General features: G+C 42.3%; 1 protein-coding gene across 14 annotated transcripts in view; it reads left to right on the plus strand.

Annotated features, from left to right (window-relative positions):
- Positions 1–17498, plus strand: part of AGRN (agrin) — a 380231-nt gene that overhangs the window by 235486 nt on the left and 127247 nt on the right. For all 14 annotated transcript variants that reach the window (XM_075839715.1, XM_075839712.1, XM_075839713.1 and 11 more), the window contains one exon: positions 15070–15285. In XM_075839715.1, coding sequence (XP_075695830.1) covers positions 15070–15285 — 216 coding nt within the window. The remainder of the gene's footprint in view (positions 1–15069; positions 15286–17498) is intronic.

Consider the following 17498-nt stretch of genomic DNA (forward strand, 5'->3'; position numbering starts at 1 on the left):
AAGAAGTTTTAGGTGGCTTGGGTCACTTCACCCAGCCTTGCCAAAACTTTGTAGGAAAAGTTTGTCAAAACGTTTGAGAGATATTCATGTGATGTCATCTATGAAGTTATTCAATCGCTTAATAGAACCTCTTTTGTCCGTTTGCTGTAAGATCTGAAATATATTAGTTTGTTCCTAATTGCCGCACTGTTCAAAGAACATTTGTCCATACAGATGCCTACATGATGTTTACAGAGAAGCCTATTGAGAGGTTATACAGTGGTATATAGCTACCCGAGTGTTATACTGTAGATGATAAGCTGCTGATTCAGAGCTGCTGGCCTGTCTAAGAAGATTCACAGCATTGAAGTGCTAATGAGTACGCACCTTTTATTCCATTCTTGGCGTCTATACTAATTTATGGTTGAACCAGCAATCTGCAGTCCTTCTCATGTCAGCCCATCCAGGTGTGTGTTACGTGGGAAGAACAGTGGGCAAGTGATCTTCACAGGCTTGCCAAGTGCTGAGATACATTAACTCCTTTGTACTGTCTCCGAGTGATGATTTTGTTTTACAATAGATAACTCAATAAGACAAGGAGTTATCCAAGAACAAATATTAATGGGAAATTATTGAATTGGCTGCCCCCACATGTGTTCATGTAGTGAGAAACAGAAACACCTAGCTTAGGAACCTGACATAAAGGACAATTACTGCATAACCCCCACCAATTGACGGGTCTCCATCATCCTGCCACATACAGCACATTCTAAACAGCTTACATGAAATCTACATTTTTAGGCCTGTGGAATTATTATTTAGGCGCTTTATAACATTGTCATTTGGATACTGGTATGTGTTCACCATATGGTACTTTAATATATGCACTGTATGAAAGTATTAGGAGTGTTGTGCTATTTGGCACTGTATGGAGGTAGTGTTGTGGCACAGTATAGCAGTTTATATATGCACTGTATGGAAATACTATGCAGTATTCTGAGTAGTGCTATTTGGCACTGTATGGTGGTATTATTGTGGCACAGTGTGGAACTATTATTTATGCACTTTATGGAAATACTATGCAGTATTATGAGTAGTGCTATTTGGCACTGTATGTCACTATTTTTTATAAATTGTATGGAAATACTATGAAGTATTATGACGGTAGTGCTACAGTATTTGGCACTGTATGGTGGTATTGTTGTGGTGCAGTATGGCGCTATTTCATCTGCACTGTATGGAAATATTATGAAGTATTATGATGGTGGGGCTATTATTTTGGTTTGATATTGCATCAATATTATTATTTGGCAAATATTTTGGTCCGTTAACTTGCAAGTAAAAATGCTGTATAGCCAGCACACTTTTTTTTAGTTATGATACTTTCATTGGTGGCACTGATAAATTACCCTTAAAGTGAATGTATCACATATTCTTTCTTAATTAAAACCAGATCATGAAACATAATCTTTTTTTCTAATCTGTTTTTATTTTTTGATTGTAGATTTTTTTATTCTATTTTCTTTACATGATTATGGGGGCGGCCATTTTGCCTGAATTGCTATTACCAAAATTTAGAGAGATGCTTTACAGCAGCTGCATGGACCCTAGGAACAGAAGGGGACCGATTGACTTCTATGGAAGCATTTTGTAGGCATGCCCTATGACCTGTGCAGAGGTCATTGTACAGGGAGGGGGAGGAGGGGAGCTGTGTCCATCACCTATTGTCAATGGTGGATTCTGTATTATCTATACAAAGGTGTTAATTTTCATTGTAATCCTGCCTGTGATGATAATGAGATGACTTTTAAGAAGTGATCCCTACAGGAAGGGTCAGTCTATTATGAATGTGGGATTCTCTGTTATCTATAGACAGGTGTTACGTGTCAGTGTAATCCTGCCTGTGATGATAATGAGATGAGCTGAGAAGTGATCTCTACAGAACAGGAAGGGTCAGTCTATTGCAAGCCTCAGTGGCCATTGTAAAAACTGCAAGATTTTAGGATTTTTTTTTAAATGTTAATAATGACATGGCAAAACCTCTTAAAATTAGTTTAACATAAAAATAAATATGATTTAAACAATAGGTCATTTTCTGATGACACATTCCCTTTACACATGCTCTTTATGCAGAGACCTCATAAGTCCTGTATAATAAAGAAAATATATTAAGCCATAAAGAACCTGATAGATTCACCTAAACGTCTTCTAACTTTGCTTGTTGTGTTTATTACATGATAATTTCCTGTGTCGTTACTGAAAGTTGTGCATTCACTGGTGAAATTATATCAATAGAAATAGGTATATATATATATATATATATGTGTCTTAATGCCCTCCCTCAGAGGTGCGTGTTTAGCTGCTAAATGAGGCAGCCAGTCTTATTCTGCTCAGGTTCTGTGACCCGGCAATCAGTGCGAGGTGTCACACGGGCCGGCCTCATAATATCTGGAGATGCAGGTTAATCAGGTTTGGATTCAGTGACAGCTGCCTGTGACCTTGAGTAAATTGCTTTGTGTTTCCTACACCTCTAGCAAACAGAAATGATACTGTAAACTTCAGGGCATGCAGGGTTTTTTGTGCTTGTATGTAAAATTATGTTCTTTTTTTTTATAGTATCGCTCGGATACATGCATTATTTAAGTATGTGTATTTGGGGATCATAAAGGATGAGTTATGCGTAGATATGTCACCTCTTAAAGGGGTCCTCCAGGAAGATATAAAGAATGCTTAATAACTTACCTCTAGGCATACTCTAAATTTCTCAAATAAAAGCACTTTCCGTGAGTGCTGACCATATTGTCCTTGGACGCTGGATGCATTTCTTTGGATCACATCTTCACTTATTGGTGAGACATATTGAAAAGGTCATTTCGGTAATGGTTAAGGTCCCGTAGAATAACTTTGAGGTCTCACAGTGGGATATATATTTAATAATCTAGTTTTCAGCCCCTGACTGGCACTTTGGGAGGCCATTTAGTAGGTACGTATTGTGCCATTAGTATTATTAAAATCCACTTTCTCAAGCATCTGTAGATATATAGACATACAAGAATATACATGATGTTCTAGGAGTTTCAAGTGTTGGATGCCAGGAGATATTTCTTTTAGTGACACTCTTCTCCCACATTGATTTTCTGCACCTACACATTTTCCTGCTTTGTTTGACTCTATCTATTTTTCTCCCGTTCTTGCTCGCTGTCTCGGAGCAGGTCCTCCTAATCTCCCCGTTGCGGGCAGCTTTTATTTCCCCATATACTTGTCCTTTGGTCAGGGCTATGAGAAGGCAGTATGGATTAGCTGGGTCACATTAGCATAGTCAAGCCTGAGATGGAGGTGTTCCTGTATCTAGGAGGGGGAGGATAGCCCAAGCCTGAGGATGTGTGATCAGTGGATTTGCATACTGCTCAGCTCACGGCTCTTGTATTAATTCCACTCCAGCTCTCCTGCCTCTGCCGCACTAAAGATTTAGCATTGTGTCATTAACTCTTCCATATAAAAGAGATGCTATATCCATCTCAAACCATCCAGCCGCTTCGTTATTTGTCAGTTTTGCTCAGTAGGAGGTTGTCGTGTCTATGTTTAAAGTCTATGGCCAGCGTTCAGCAAGCAGGACCATGTTCAGAAGAGGGGTACTTACTGAGAACAAGTTACGTTGTGGCTGAAGTTACATAATAAGAATCCAGTTTACCTATGAACCTAGAAAAGTTTATTTGGAACTAATCAATAGCTACTTTAAAAAAAAAAAAAAAATTTAGAGACCACAATTGCTGAGCGCTACAGAACAGGCTATATGAACTGTTTTCCCAGCCAGTTGGAGCAATCGACCTTAAGACATTTCAGCCTTATGCGCCATATTTCATTTGCTTTGTATACAGTGGATATGCCCTAAATACAGGATGGAGCCCTGTATTAATGGGAGAACAAATTTATCCTTCATGCATGGAAGTGATCAGGACCATAACAATAGGGGGTGCAGTCGCACCTGGGCCCTAGTGCTTGCATATTGACTTACAATGGAGTCCGTCGGGTTCCATTGAGTTTTCTGGCAAATCTGAACGGAATGTGCAACAGAGGCTCTGAATGCAAATGTGAACATAGCCTAACACTATTTGTACTTTGTATAAGCACTTGGCAAAATACTTGCTGAAAATCCACAGCATAATACAGTAGCAGCAAAGTAGATGATATTTGAACACGCTGAGTCGATGTAGCTACTTACCTGCAAACGCTGATGCTGCTGCAGAATCAACTGTAGCCTCTGGTGCCGATGTGGCCTCGCTCGTCCGACACGATGCAGGACCTGGGGCAGGAAGTGAGTGACGTCACAGCGTGATCTCTCGAGGACACGCTGTGTGTCTGCACTGCCAAAAGCTGGGTGTTAACAAACAGAAGTGGATGATGCTGATTCGTTATACACTCCCATTCACAACGCCCAGCTAGTAAAAGAAGTAAAAACGCCCAGATGTAACGAACACAATACACGCCCAGATGTACTTTAACTTTAAACACGCCCAGTTGTACTTTAGAAAGCCTCATTTACATAAATATAAAAATGGTCATAACTTGGCCAAAAATGCTCGTTTAAAAAAAAACAAAAAAAAACGTTACTGTAATCTACATTGCAGCGCCTATCTGCTGCAATAGGAGATAGGGGTTGCAAAATCTGGTGACAGAGCCTCTTTAAACCACTCCTGTATCTTTAACAGTATGTTTAGGGTCATTTTTCTGCTGGAAGGTGAACCTCTGTCTCCTTTTCAAATCTCTTGAAGACTAAAATAGTTTTTTCTCAAGAATTGCCTGTATTTACTGCCATTTATCTTTCCTTCAATCCTGACCAGTTTTCCAGTCCCTGCCCATGATAAACCTCCCCACAGCATGACGCTGCCACCTCCATGTTTCACTGTGGGAATGGCGTTCCAGGGGTGATGGGAAGTGTTGGGGTTGCGCCATATATAGCGTTTCCCATGATGGCCAAAAAGTTCAATTTTTGTCTCATCTGAACAAAAAGCCTTCCATGTGTTTGGGGAGTCTGCCATATGCTGTTTGATGAACTCAAAGCATGTTTTCTTATGGTTTTTTTTTAAGCACTGGCTTTTTTAGGGCCACTCTTCCATAAAGCCCCACTCTGTGGAGTGTACGGCTTATAGTGGTCCTATGGACAGATACTTTCTTCTCCACTGTGGATCTTTGAAGCTCCTTTAGTCTTATCATTTGCCCGGTCTGTAAGTTCTGGTGGTCGGCCTTCTCTGGTAAGGTTTGTAGTTGTGCCTTATTCATTCCATTTTGTTATAATGAATTTAATGGGGCTCCAAGGGATGTTTAATGTTTGTGATATTTTTTATAACCCAGCCCAAATCTATACGTCTCCAAAACTTTATCTCTGATCTGTTTTGAGAGCTCCTTGGTCTTCATGATGTTTGCTTAGTGTTGTAGGCTCGGGGCTTTTCAGAATAGGTGTATTTATAATGATATCATGTGAAATTTTGGTTGCACACAGGGGGGACCATATTCTACTAATTATGTGACTTCTGAAGTTAATTGGTTTGACCAGAACTTATTTATGGGATACATGAATTCATATACACTTACTTTTTTTTGTAAAATTTTATTCCACTGTAACAATTTTTACTATTTTGTCAGGTCCATTACATACAATAAAAAGTAAAAGCCATTTTAATTTCAGGTTATAATGCAACAAAACAGGAGAAACATCGGGGGGGAGGGGGGGCGAGGTGAATACTTCAATGAGGCGCTGTATATGCTTTTTTATGCTAAATAAAAGCTCTATATGCTTTAAAGAGGTTTTCCACGTTCTCACAAATGATGAACTATCAACCAGATAGGTCAATAGTATATGATCGGTGCGTGTCCGACACCTGGACCCGGCAGCGATCCGCCACTCCGGCTGCCTCCCTGCATCGGACGATATTACCGGAAGCAGTTGGCTCCAGTCAAAGAATAGCGGCCGAGCTCCAGTATTGCAGTTCGGCTCCTATTCAAGTGAATAGGAGCAGAGCTGCAGTTCTGCAGAACGGCCGCCATGCAGTGGTGTGCGCCATCTGCTTCCGGCTCCAACCACTGCATACCGTTCCAAACATCCAGTGCACAGAAGCAGGTGGAGGAACGGATCGGTGCGGGGTCCGGGTGTGCACACGCATCGATCATATATTGATGACCTATCCGGAGGAAAGTGAAATACCCCTTTAGGTTTGCTAATACAGAAATGGGCTTGTTTGTTTGTTTCTTCTTTCCTAAGTTACAGATTTTACTCAGACTTACATTTCACATCTTTCATTTAATTGTCTTGGCTGTTAACATCAAATTGACTTTATTAAATGTCGATGGTGTGGCCCATTAATCTTTTGAACTGAAGATCTTATAATACATTATCTTTTGTTGTATTATCATACACATATTGACAGTGTAAGGTCAGGTATATATGCTGAGTTGCCTCAATAACACTTTTGGTTTGTTAGAAATGTTTCCTCTTAGGCCTCATGCATACGACCGTGTTTGGTCCGTGACATACGCACCGCATGCTGGCCACATTTCCTGGACTAAACACTGTTCATGGAGACGGTCCCATAGCATCATAGTTATGTATGACGCTAGGTGTCCCTGCCTCCCCGTGGGAATACTTTCCCGTTCTGAAACATAATTTGCATACGGGTCCGTAGTCCCGCGGGGATGCAGTGACTCACAGCGTCATACATAACTATGATGCTCGGTGCCGGCTCCCTGAACTGTGCTTAATCCAGGAAATGTGGGCAGCATGCGGTCCGTAAATTGCAGACCGAACACGGTCTTAGGCCTCATGCACACGGCTGTGCCCATAATCACAGCCCATGATTAGGAGCACAGCCAGCCGCTGGCAGCCACGGAGAGCCACTCGCATTTTTGGCCTGTGCTTTCATACAAAGTATGGGAGCACAACCCGTAAAAAGCACATTTCTACGGCCCGCAAATATACGGGAAGGTGTACGTGGTCAATAGAAGTGAATGGGTCCGTAATTACGGACTATTTTTACGGTTGTGTGAATGAGGCCTTAGTATTCACACCCTCCCATCTTCTTGCAGTTTTGTGCTGGTGGTGCCACTGGATTCAATCCATCTTAGTATTTGATTAACGATATTTACAAAAATGGCACCGTTTTTTTATGGCAAAAAAATGACTCCTGAAAATGCACCCAAAGGATTGCATACTTGCAGGAGATTTTCCAGCTTGGGGAGGCAAGAATGCACACATTTTGACGACGGCAAACAAATTTTGTTATGGGTCCTCCCTCTTTATTTTACTCTTGTGTCTATCTCATAATACCCAGTTTAACACGCTTTTCTAATTTGCACCCTTTATATTTCACCAGAAGGGAAGGTTAGCCATATCTACTAGTAAGATGATCTCATGTATTAGAGTCTTAATTCCCTGATTGTTTGCTTTGTTTTATGTATTCTGGCATCTTGAGCTCCTTTTAGTCTAATAATTCAGCTTTAAGATACCTGCAGCCCCTTCTTGCCTCAGAGAGGAGAGAAGATGTTCATTTACACATTGACATGTTAATGTGGTTGTGCTTCACATTAGATCACTCAGTTTTGTAACAAGCCCCGGACGCCTCAATATGGGCCACTTGCCTACTAAATGAGTTCCTTATAATTAGCATTGTGATGCCGCACCAGATGCGAGATGTTGGGGGTAATGGGTTCATACTGGGAGCTGTTAGTCTCTGATGTTCCTTGTGTTGGGAGCTTCTACTTTACAGGCACAATGTATCACCGTTGTTAAGCGCTAGCAGCTTAATTTGTTGCCAGTTTCTGAAATGGAATAAATTAACTTTCTTTAGATTCAACAGAGCGATAGTGTCAGAGCCAGAGGCGGCATCTCACAACTTGTGATTTCAGGTTTTCAGTCACAGACTCAGTAGTGATGGGAACTAATCTATAACTTCTCCATAAACTGGTCCAAGTGAATAAAATACATTTAAAGGCTCCGTATAACCTGAGTATAACCGTATAACCATAACATTTATTTCTATTGATTTTTCTTCATATTCCGTTCTTTGCTTGTCCAAATGAATGCCTCGATGTGCCTGAATTCATGCATGTTAATGACAGCGATTACATTGTCTGTCTAATGTTAATAAATAAATCGTGACACCTAGAAAGGCAGCATGATCCCTCGGGCTGATCTCCCCTCTCACTTATTTGCTGATGTTGAGCTGCCTGTGGAACGCTGGAGCTTTGCTTAACTTCAAACCTTTTGAGGGGAATGGAACTGGGCGCTGCCCTCCATTGTCCCCAATGCAGTCACAGACAGGGCTTGTTTTATAGAAACTGGGGTCCTGCAAAAAAAAGCTAATTGGGGGCCCATAATATAATGTATATAAAATCCAGCACTAGCCATGCAGTCGCCTTTACAAACATATGTAAAATAATGGGTCAGTGCAGAGGCGTAGCTAGGTTCTTCAGCACCCAGCGCAAAAGTTCAGTTTGGCACCACCCCCCCAACCTCTTTACCGACATCTCCTTCCCCCTCGCCATGTTTGTTTTCTCTACCAATCAATGATGTGTCATTTCTTTTCCACATTTTTTTATGTAACTCGAGCATAAAAACATTTGTACATTTTACAAGCAATATAGTTCTAGACACAACACCAGAACCAAGCTCATTACATATATACAACACCAGAACAAAGCTAATTACATATATACAGCACTAGAACAAAGCTCAGTGCATATATACAACACCAGAAAAAAGCTCAGGACATATATACAGCTCCAGAAACAAGATCAGTACACAAAGCTCATTACATATATACAGCACCAGAACCCAGCTCATTACATATATACAGCACCAGAACAAAGCTCAGTACATAACTACATCTCCAGAACCAAGCTAAGTACGTAAATACAGCTCCAGAAAAAAAGCTCAGTACATATATATAGTACCAGAACCAAGCTCAGCACATATATACAACACCAGCACAAATACAGCTCAATTTAGTGCAACCCCTGCCGTATAAGTTTGCACTAAGTTGTTTCCAGCTCCCAGCATGGGCCGAACAATGGTAAGGACATGCTGTTTCACAAAAAAAAAATCATATCATAATCATACCACCCATCATCTCGCTGCAGATCGTACAGTGACTACAGTACGGTTAGAGGCAGAATAAACATTTACATCAAGTGACTCACCGGTGACGTCTCAGATTCTAGTTCTTTTTCTCCATCTGGTCCAGACCTCTATGATGACTTCTCCCGGTCACAGCCCATTTCTGCAGTTTACCGCTCAGATGTCTTCAGCTTCTCACTTTTCAAACATTTCCACACCTATAAACAAAGATAAAGTTCTCATTATACCACACACTATGCCCCTAAATATAATAGCGCCATACACTGCACCTCTAATTATAATGGTACCATACACTGTGTCCCACACACACAACGTGCCCCCTGTAGATATTGCCTGCCATAGAGCCCCCTGTAGATAGTGCCCCTATATAGCCCACCCCTGTATATAGTGTCCCAAATATAACTCCCCTATAGTGCTCCAAAGATAGCCCACCCCTGTAGATATAGCCCACCCCTGTATATAGTGCTCCACATAGCCCACCCCTGTATATAGTGCTCCACAGATAGCCCACCCCTGTATATAGCCCCCCTGTAGATATAGCCTACCCCTGTATATAGTGCTCCACATATAGCCCACCCCTGTATATAGTGCTCCACATATAACCCACCCCCCAGTTTATAGCCCCCCCTGTAGATAAAGCCCCCGCCATAGATAAGCCACCCCCGTAGATAATGCCACACACATTTTTATTAGGATAAAAAAACTAACTATACAAACTCACCTTAATCCTGTTCCTGCACCATCCGTCGGCAATGAAGACCTGCTCTCTTCTGCTCAGGTCTCCTGGGGTTGAACGACGCAAGCAGCGCGATGACGTGATTGCGCCGCTTGCGTCTATGAAAGGTGTTGATTTGCAGGGCAGAATGACTTTCCCTGTCAATCAGTGCCTTTCAACGATGCAAGCGGCGAAAAGTATTGCGCCGCTTCACTCATAGAAAAGAGCTGACTGGCCAGGCACGGAATTTACCCGGCCAATCATTGCTTCTAATTGTACCTGTGTCATATGGACGCAGGTACAATTATAGTGCAGGAAGGCGTGGCGGCGGCTGGTTTCAGTGGCGCCACTGACCCCTCAGAGAGGCAGCAGGCCGCCGTCATGGATGGTGCGGCCCTCGCGCCCCGTCTAAGTTGCGCCTGGGGCACATGCCTCGCCTGCCCCCCCCTAGCTACGCCCCTGGGTCAGTGTAAAGAGATCACTGAATTCCGGCGTGGTCTTGTAATAGGATGCCCCCAGTGCAACAAGTCAGTTTGTGAAATTTCTTCCCTCCTAGATATTCCACGATCAACTGTGAGTTGTATTATTGCAAAGTGGGACCACGTAAATTTACAGTAGGGGGTCGTCGAGTGCTGGGGCGCATAGTGCATAAAAGTCGCTAACACTCTGCTGACTCACTAACTGCAGAGATCCAAACCTCCTCTGACATTAACATCCACACAAAAACTTTTCCCCGGGACCTTCATGGCATGGGTTTGTATGGCCGAGCAGCTGCATGCAAGCCTTACATCACCAAGCACAATGCCAAGCGCTGGATGGAGTGGTGTAAAGCCGCCGCCACTGGACTCTGGAGTAGTGAAAACGTCTTCTGTGGACTGATGAATCACACTTCTCTATTTGTCAGTCTGATGGACGAGTCTGAGTTTGGTGAATACCAGGAGAACGTTACCTGCCTAACTGCATTTTGCCAACTATAAAGTTTGGTGGAGAAAGGATAATGATATAGGGTTGTTTTTCAGGGGTTAGCTTAGGCCCCTTAGATCCAGTGAAGGGAAAAATTAATGCTTCAACATACCAAGACATTTTGGACAATTGTAGCTTCCAGCTTTGTGGGAACAGTTTGGGTTTCGGCCCTTTTCTGTTCCAGCGTGACTGCCCCAGTGCACAAAGCAAGTTCCATAAAGACATAGTTGGGAGAGTCTGATGTGGAAGAACTTGACTGGTCTGCACAGAGCCCTGACCTCAACCCCATCCAACACCTTTGTAGTGAACTAGAGATTGCGAGCTTGGACCCCTCCTCCAACATCCGTGTCTGACCTCACAAATGCTCTTCTGGATGAATGAGCAAAAATTCCCAAAGATACACTCCAAAATCTTGTAGAAAGTCTTCCCAGAAGAGTGGAAGCTGTTTAATCAGCAAAGGGGGGACCAACTCCATATTGTCCTATGGATGTAGACTGGGATGTCATAAAAGCTCCTGTAGGTGTAATGTATGGGTGTCCCAATACTTTTGTCCATCTATAAATATTTATTTTTCAAATAATGCTTCCATATTGTACCCACATCAGCCATTCATTGCCCAAATAACACTACCTATTATATGCTTTGTAAGTGGAAAAAAGGAAAGACAGAAATGACGCTCCTCTAAGGTGATAACGCACTTCAAAAGAATTGATATGTACAAGTGAATCTGGATTGACTCACCTGATGATGTTGTATGGGTTCGTCGGCACAACTCGACTTTGATGCCTACCGGGTGGATTCACCCTGGTCTCGACACACTGAGCAAGCATACCACAGGATATGTCATAAATGTCAGAATAATGCGGGTCCCACCTCTGGGACCCACACCTATCTCTAGAACGCGGCCCCCTAAACCCCATTCTAGCTTTTTGTGCTCACTCTGCCTCCCGGCCACTTCCTGATTATATGGTCGGGAGTTATGTAAACAGCGTAACTCGCTGAGCTACGCTGTTTCTGTAACTCCCATAGTAGTGAAGGGCAGTTACGGAAGCAGCGTAGCATGCAAACTACACTGTTTCCATAACTACCATTCAGTTCTATGGGGCTTACAGAAACAGTGTAGCTCAGCGAGCTACACGGTTTCCTAATACATGGTTGGAAATCAGCGGGAACACAGAGGCAGAGCGGGGTTTAGGGGGCCCCTTTCTAGAGATAGATGCAGGTCCCACAGATGGGACCCGCATCTATCTGACATTTATGACATATTCTGTGGATATGTCATAAATGTCTCTGATGGGAAAACCCCTTTAAAGTGTAGCTAAACGTTTGACAAACTTCTGACATGTCATAGTGACATGTCAGAAGTTTGGATTGGTGAGGGTCTGAGCACTGAGACCCCCACCAATCGCTAGAACGAAGCAGATGAAGCCCTCGTGTAAGTGCTCAGCTGCTTTGTGTCTGTTCGGCTTTTTCCGGAAAGCCAATGTATCGGAGCGCGGGCTCAGACTTTCTATTGGTCCGTACGCCGATACATTCATTTCTGGAAAAAGCCAAACAGACACGAAGCGGCTGAGCGCTCACTCGAGCGCTTCAGCTGCTTTATTCTACCAATCCAAACTTCTGACATGTCACTATGACATGTCAGAAGTTTGTTAAACGTTTAGCTACACTTTAAGGCTATGTTCACACGGAGTATTTTGGGGGAGGAATATCTGCCTCAAAATTCCGTTTGGAACTTTGAGGCAGATTTTCCTCTCCCTGCACGCCGATTTTCGCGGCGATTTTCGCGCCGTTTTTCGCCCGCGGCCATTGAGCACCGCGGGCATAAAACAGCGCGAAATACGCTTTCTCTGCCTCCCATTGAAGTCAATGGGAGGTCAGAGGCGGAAGCGCCCGAAGATAGGGCATGTCGCTTCTTTTTCCCGCGAGGCAGTTTTACTGCTCGTGGGAAAAAGACGCCGACGCCTCCCATTGAAATCAATGGGAGGCGTTCTCGGGCCGTTTTTGCCGAGTTTTGCGACGCAGTTTCCGCGTCAAAAAACTCGCCAAAATACTCCGTGTGAACATAGCCAGGTGTTAAATGTTCTGTTTAGATTTATTACGTTATTTACAAGGTGTGATGTACATGTTGTTGCCATCTTATTTTTGAAAATAAGAAACAGAAGAATTATTGACAGACTCTGCATAGTTTATATTGTGATTATAAATTTCCATAAAATAATTTGTGTGCATGAACCTTATTGTATCCTTCCCAGCAGGATACAGGGTTTACTGTATACAATACACAGGTATCTCTCCATAGACGCGTGTTCTTTATTAGAGGCAGCAGAACCTCATGTAAGGGTTTGTGGACATTTCGTTGGCATTGCTCCGCATCATATGTCTGTTACTATCATAGTCTCTCTCTATACTGCAATCTGAGAAGACAAATGATCATCAGAGATTTCCAGTGTGCGGGAAGCACTTGTGTCTCCATCTCATCTAGTTTTGATGATCTCTCGTTCATAGACACCACTCTGTAACTGATTGAGATCCGGGCTCACAAGTGCCTATCTTAATAAATTTTCTTCTTGACGTGATGAATACAAGACACATCTTATTAATCTAGGAATTGAAGGTGGTGAGATGCAAAACATCAGAGATGGTTGCTCCAAAGAGGCGCTTGTGGTTAGGTTCGTGTGGTTCAAGAGGTATTTCAGGAAGCCCCAGATACTGCAACCCCAGAAGAAGCATTGCTTACTAATAATATTCACATTCCCCAAAAAAAAAAAATACCCTTTAAACCCCATACAAAAACGGGGCTGCATATCCTACACTTCTTGGTTCATTAATATTACTGAAGAGCTACCAGACCTACTGGGACGCTTACACAGTCAGAGCTATAGGAGAGAGCAGGGGGCAAGTAACCATACAGAATTATATGCCGTGTAGGGTCAGTAGAACACAGGATGACATCCCTTTGGGGTGCTGTGATGTCTTCTACTTGTGGTAGTCACCTTTTTGTAAATCTAGCATCTGTCGGGGAAAGATGATGGATGCTGGTTAAACCAAGAGATCTCCGATTCACTCTTTTAATGCTGGCATCCGACATAAGATAACCATTGAAGGTTGTGTAGACAGAAGTTATCACCACCGATTCCTCATTAACTTGCACGTTCATTTCTAAACTTCCGACAAACAAACTAATGTCTATGGCTAGCTTAGGTTAATTGGTTTTGTGAGAAGTAACACAGCTGGTACCGGGGTTTAGGAGCCATCTTTGTAGACACTTCATTCTGTTTTTGCAGTGGGGAGATTTAGAGCTTGCACAGCTGGCCTGTTGACCCCTGACCAGTTGATATAAAAATCAATATCTCTATCCCTGAAGACTTTATTGACATCTGGATAGGGTAAAAGCCTCTCGAAATCATGATGTTCTTATTCTGGCAAATATTAGTTCAGGCCTCCTCTTGTAATTCACCATAATCTTGAGCTGTATTTTCATCTTGACAGCATGTTAAGGAATAATCCTCCAACAAATCTATATTCTCACATACTTAAGACATGTGCTGGTACTCATAAAGACAGGCAATCAACTGCTGGAGATGTATAGCTCAGCAATACTTTATATGAGAAGGTTTAATGAGATCCTGTAGGACCCCGGGATGGTCTGTACTAATTGCTCATAACGTGACCTTCTGCCCCCTACTGTGAACTATGGAATGACAAATATAATGTATTGGCTGCTTATTATAGATGTGTACCAATAATCTAATGGGGGAGAGTGTCTTTAGGCAAAACTGTGCTCTACCATGACATTATTTATTTTTTTCAGGTCCTTAAAAGGTGCCTCCAATCCAAAAATGTATTTCCCTAATTGCTTTGTTATATTACTGTTGACTTATTTGGGCAGATATATTACATTTAACCATTTCTGATACGCAGTATATACTCACTGTTAATTTTTAACTCTTTGTGATTAGTTATATGCTGTTGTTTCAGTTTATGTTCTGTAACAGTAGATGAACACTTAAAGGGCATCTCCACTTTCCGCATTTCCTAACCTTTGTCTGTGAATCCTTCACTACAAGGGATCAGGACAGCAGAGGCTGAAAATATTTAGTATTATGGTCACCCAACTTTACTAAAACCACTTATTGTTTTTGGGTTTTCACCATAAGAACTCAATTGGTGTAATTCCAACATGAATGTATATGGTGCTACTACATTGACCAGCAGTGTCCTAGGTAAGATGACTAATTATGACCACCATCGTTCCAACTTTTACCTTTCTATGTTCTAGTGTGCCGTGGAATGCTCTGTGGATTTGGTGCAGTGTGTGAGAAGAGCAGTACTGACCCATCTCAGGCAACCTGTGTCTGCAAGAAGAGTGCTTGCCCATCATTGGTAGCCCCCGTATGTGGCTCCGACTACTCCACCTACAGCAATGAGTGTGAACTCGAAAGAGCCCAATGCAACCAGCAGCGAAGAATCAAAGTTATCAGCAAAGGACCTTGTGGTAAGAGCACCGGTTGTTTATATGAATTCTACATTACAGGGACGTGACATAGCAGAAGGAGGACTATTGTATTTCTTTATCCTCAATCATCTATGATTTGCACATCTTCATCTGCAGTACTAGTGCCAGCAACACTCCCAGAAGATGTATAATAACAATGTATATAGTTGTTGGGTCAGATGCATGAGCCATTCTTTCCGCACGGTCCTGTGCTTAGCTGTGTTATACATTGCCTCTTCTCCCTCCTCCCTCTTTTTACATCTCTCTAATGGGATATATAATAAATGGCCTCTTTCCTTTCTGAATTATACAGCTCCCTGGCCATACATATACTATAATGTGCAGTCTTACTCTTTACTGCCCATGCAGTACCTTCATCAGAGCTGCATTGCACGGTTTTCCGATCCTTTGCTTAAACGGATGCTACAACATAATGCACAGTACATAGGCACTTTGCATTTCCCTGAGCAAATGTATAACACATGGCCTTCCCTTTTAGTTATACAGATAACAGTTTTAACGTATAAAATATGGACTTTTTTCAAATCTTCCCCAGTGCAGTGAAGATTACATATTCAATGAATAAGTTGCTTCCTTACATTTCTTCATTTCTCTTGCACTTCAAAAATCCAAGTGGAATCCATAAAATAAGAGCCTCCTGTTTTTCCATCCTCCAGAGGAGATGCATTATGCACTGCCTCTTTACTATACAAATCCCTGACCAGATAAATCGTGTTAATACCGTCGTGTTTCTACGCTGAAAGGCAGATCTCCTCTGAGTAGGCACCGGTTAGCTGCGAAATTAACCCGTGTCACAAAGACGTTTTCACCCATGGACCATTAAGTCAATGCAAGCCAGAAAGACAAACCACACAGTTCCAAGCTAACTTTGGACAAGATATTTTAAAGACATTAAAGGAGACCTGTCACTAGATCATATAAGTTGAAATGGTTTACTGACCTGAATAGCACTGTCTCCCTGATTTCCAGTGCTGTTTTATTTTTCCCTAGACCCCTCCGTTCCAGAGCTATGGCCCACTGTTAATAGCATCCCTATATGCTAATTTGCTGTAGTTAGCTAACGGGGTGGAGCTAGCTTCCCTGCCTCTGATGCTGACCAATCAGCGCAAGGCAGCTTGAGGGTAGTTCACACCCAGTTGGCTAATTACAGAAAAATAGCATAGGGGGAGCCAACACAACCGTGCACCATATCTCTGGAACAGGGGGGTTCAGGAAGAAAGGGAAAAAAATGGTGCTGGAATCAGGGAGACAGCGCTATTCAGGTCAGTAAACCAGTTCAACTTCTAGTTGATCTAGTGACAGGTCCTCTTTAAAACCTAGTCTACCAAGGTTTGATTTTATTTTAGGTTGTTTGTTTGTAAAGGTTAAGGTTCATATCCAATAGTAGCTTTGTCATTTACAGTCTATTAGTGGCCTTATATTGTAGCCATGGTGGGTGTCATTGGGGTTCAATGTAAAATAGACCTTTATGATTTGTCTTGTTCGTGTAAACCCAAAAGAGTAATGTTCTGTGGCCTTTGACCATCTATGTATGTTATTGGCGACCTGTGCAGATCAATTTGTTGGCTTCCTTGTCCGATTCTGGACGCTTATTATCCAATATGTCTCATGATGTTCTTCTTGTCCAGAAGCCATAACATGAAGATCTTTAAATGCCACCCTTGGTGTTGGACTATCATTCTAGTCTTATAGTGCAAGTTCCCAACTAAACTGCTGACATTAGTGAGTAATCCTGCTTCATTGTCAGGCGGCCACTGGGAGTTTGGCACTGAGTAAATGAAACCTTACTTCTTTCTATCCAAGTAAATTTACATGACCTTTTCCTTTGGCGCTTCTGGAGGTTTGTCACAGCGCTCCTTGCTACCCTCACCCTCCCACTTGAAGTCAGCCTAGAAGTAAATGCTGTGAATTGAGCCACACTATCTCCATGAACCATCCTACCTCACATAAAAAGGGTTTATTATTTGGTGAAGGTGTAAAAATTTTGAAGGTGTAGAGTGGTTGGCGTCTAATTTCAGAAAACCAAATCCCACAAGGTATTCTGACTAAGATTATATGAAGTTACATAGGTCTTCAGGTCAGAAAAGTCATTCCTTTTTTTCAAGAAGATGATGATTTACTTTATTTGTCTACATAGTCATTGCTGACTAGACCTTGAGGCCGATTCTTCAATCGGTTATGCAATCCATATG

This window comes from Rhinoderma darwinii, chromosome 10 (assembly GCF_050947455.1).
Source record: "Rhinoderma darwinii isolate aRhiDar2 chromosome 10, aRhiDar2.hap1, whole genome shotgun sequence".
Lineage (NCBI taxonomy): Eukaryota > Metazoa > Chordata > Amphibia > Anura > Rhinodermatidae > Rhinoderma > Rhinoderma darwinii.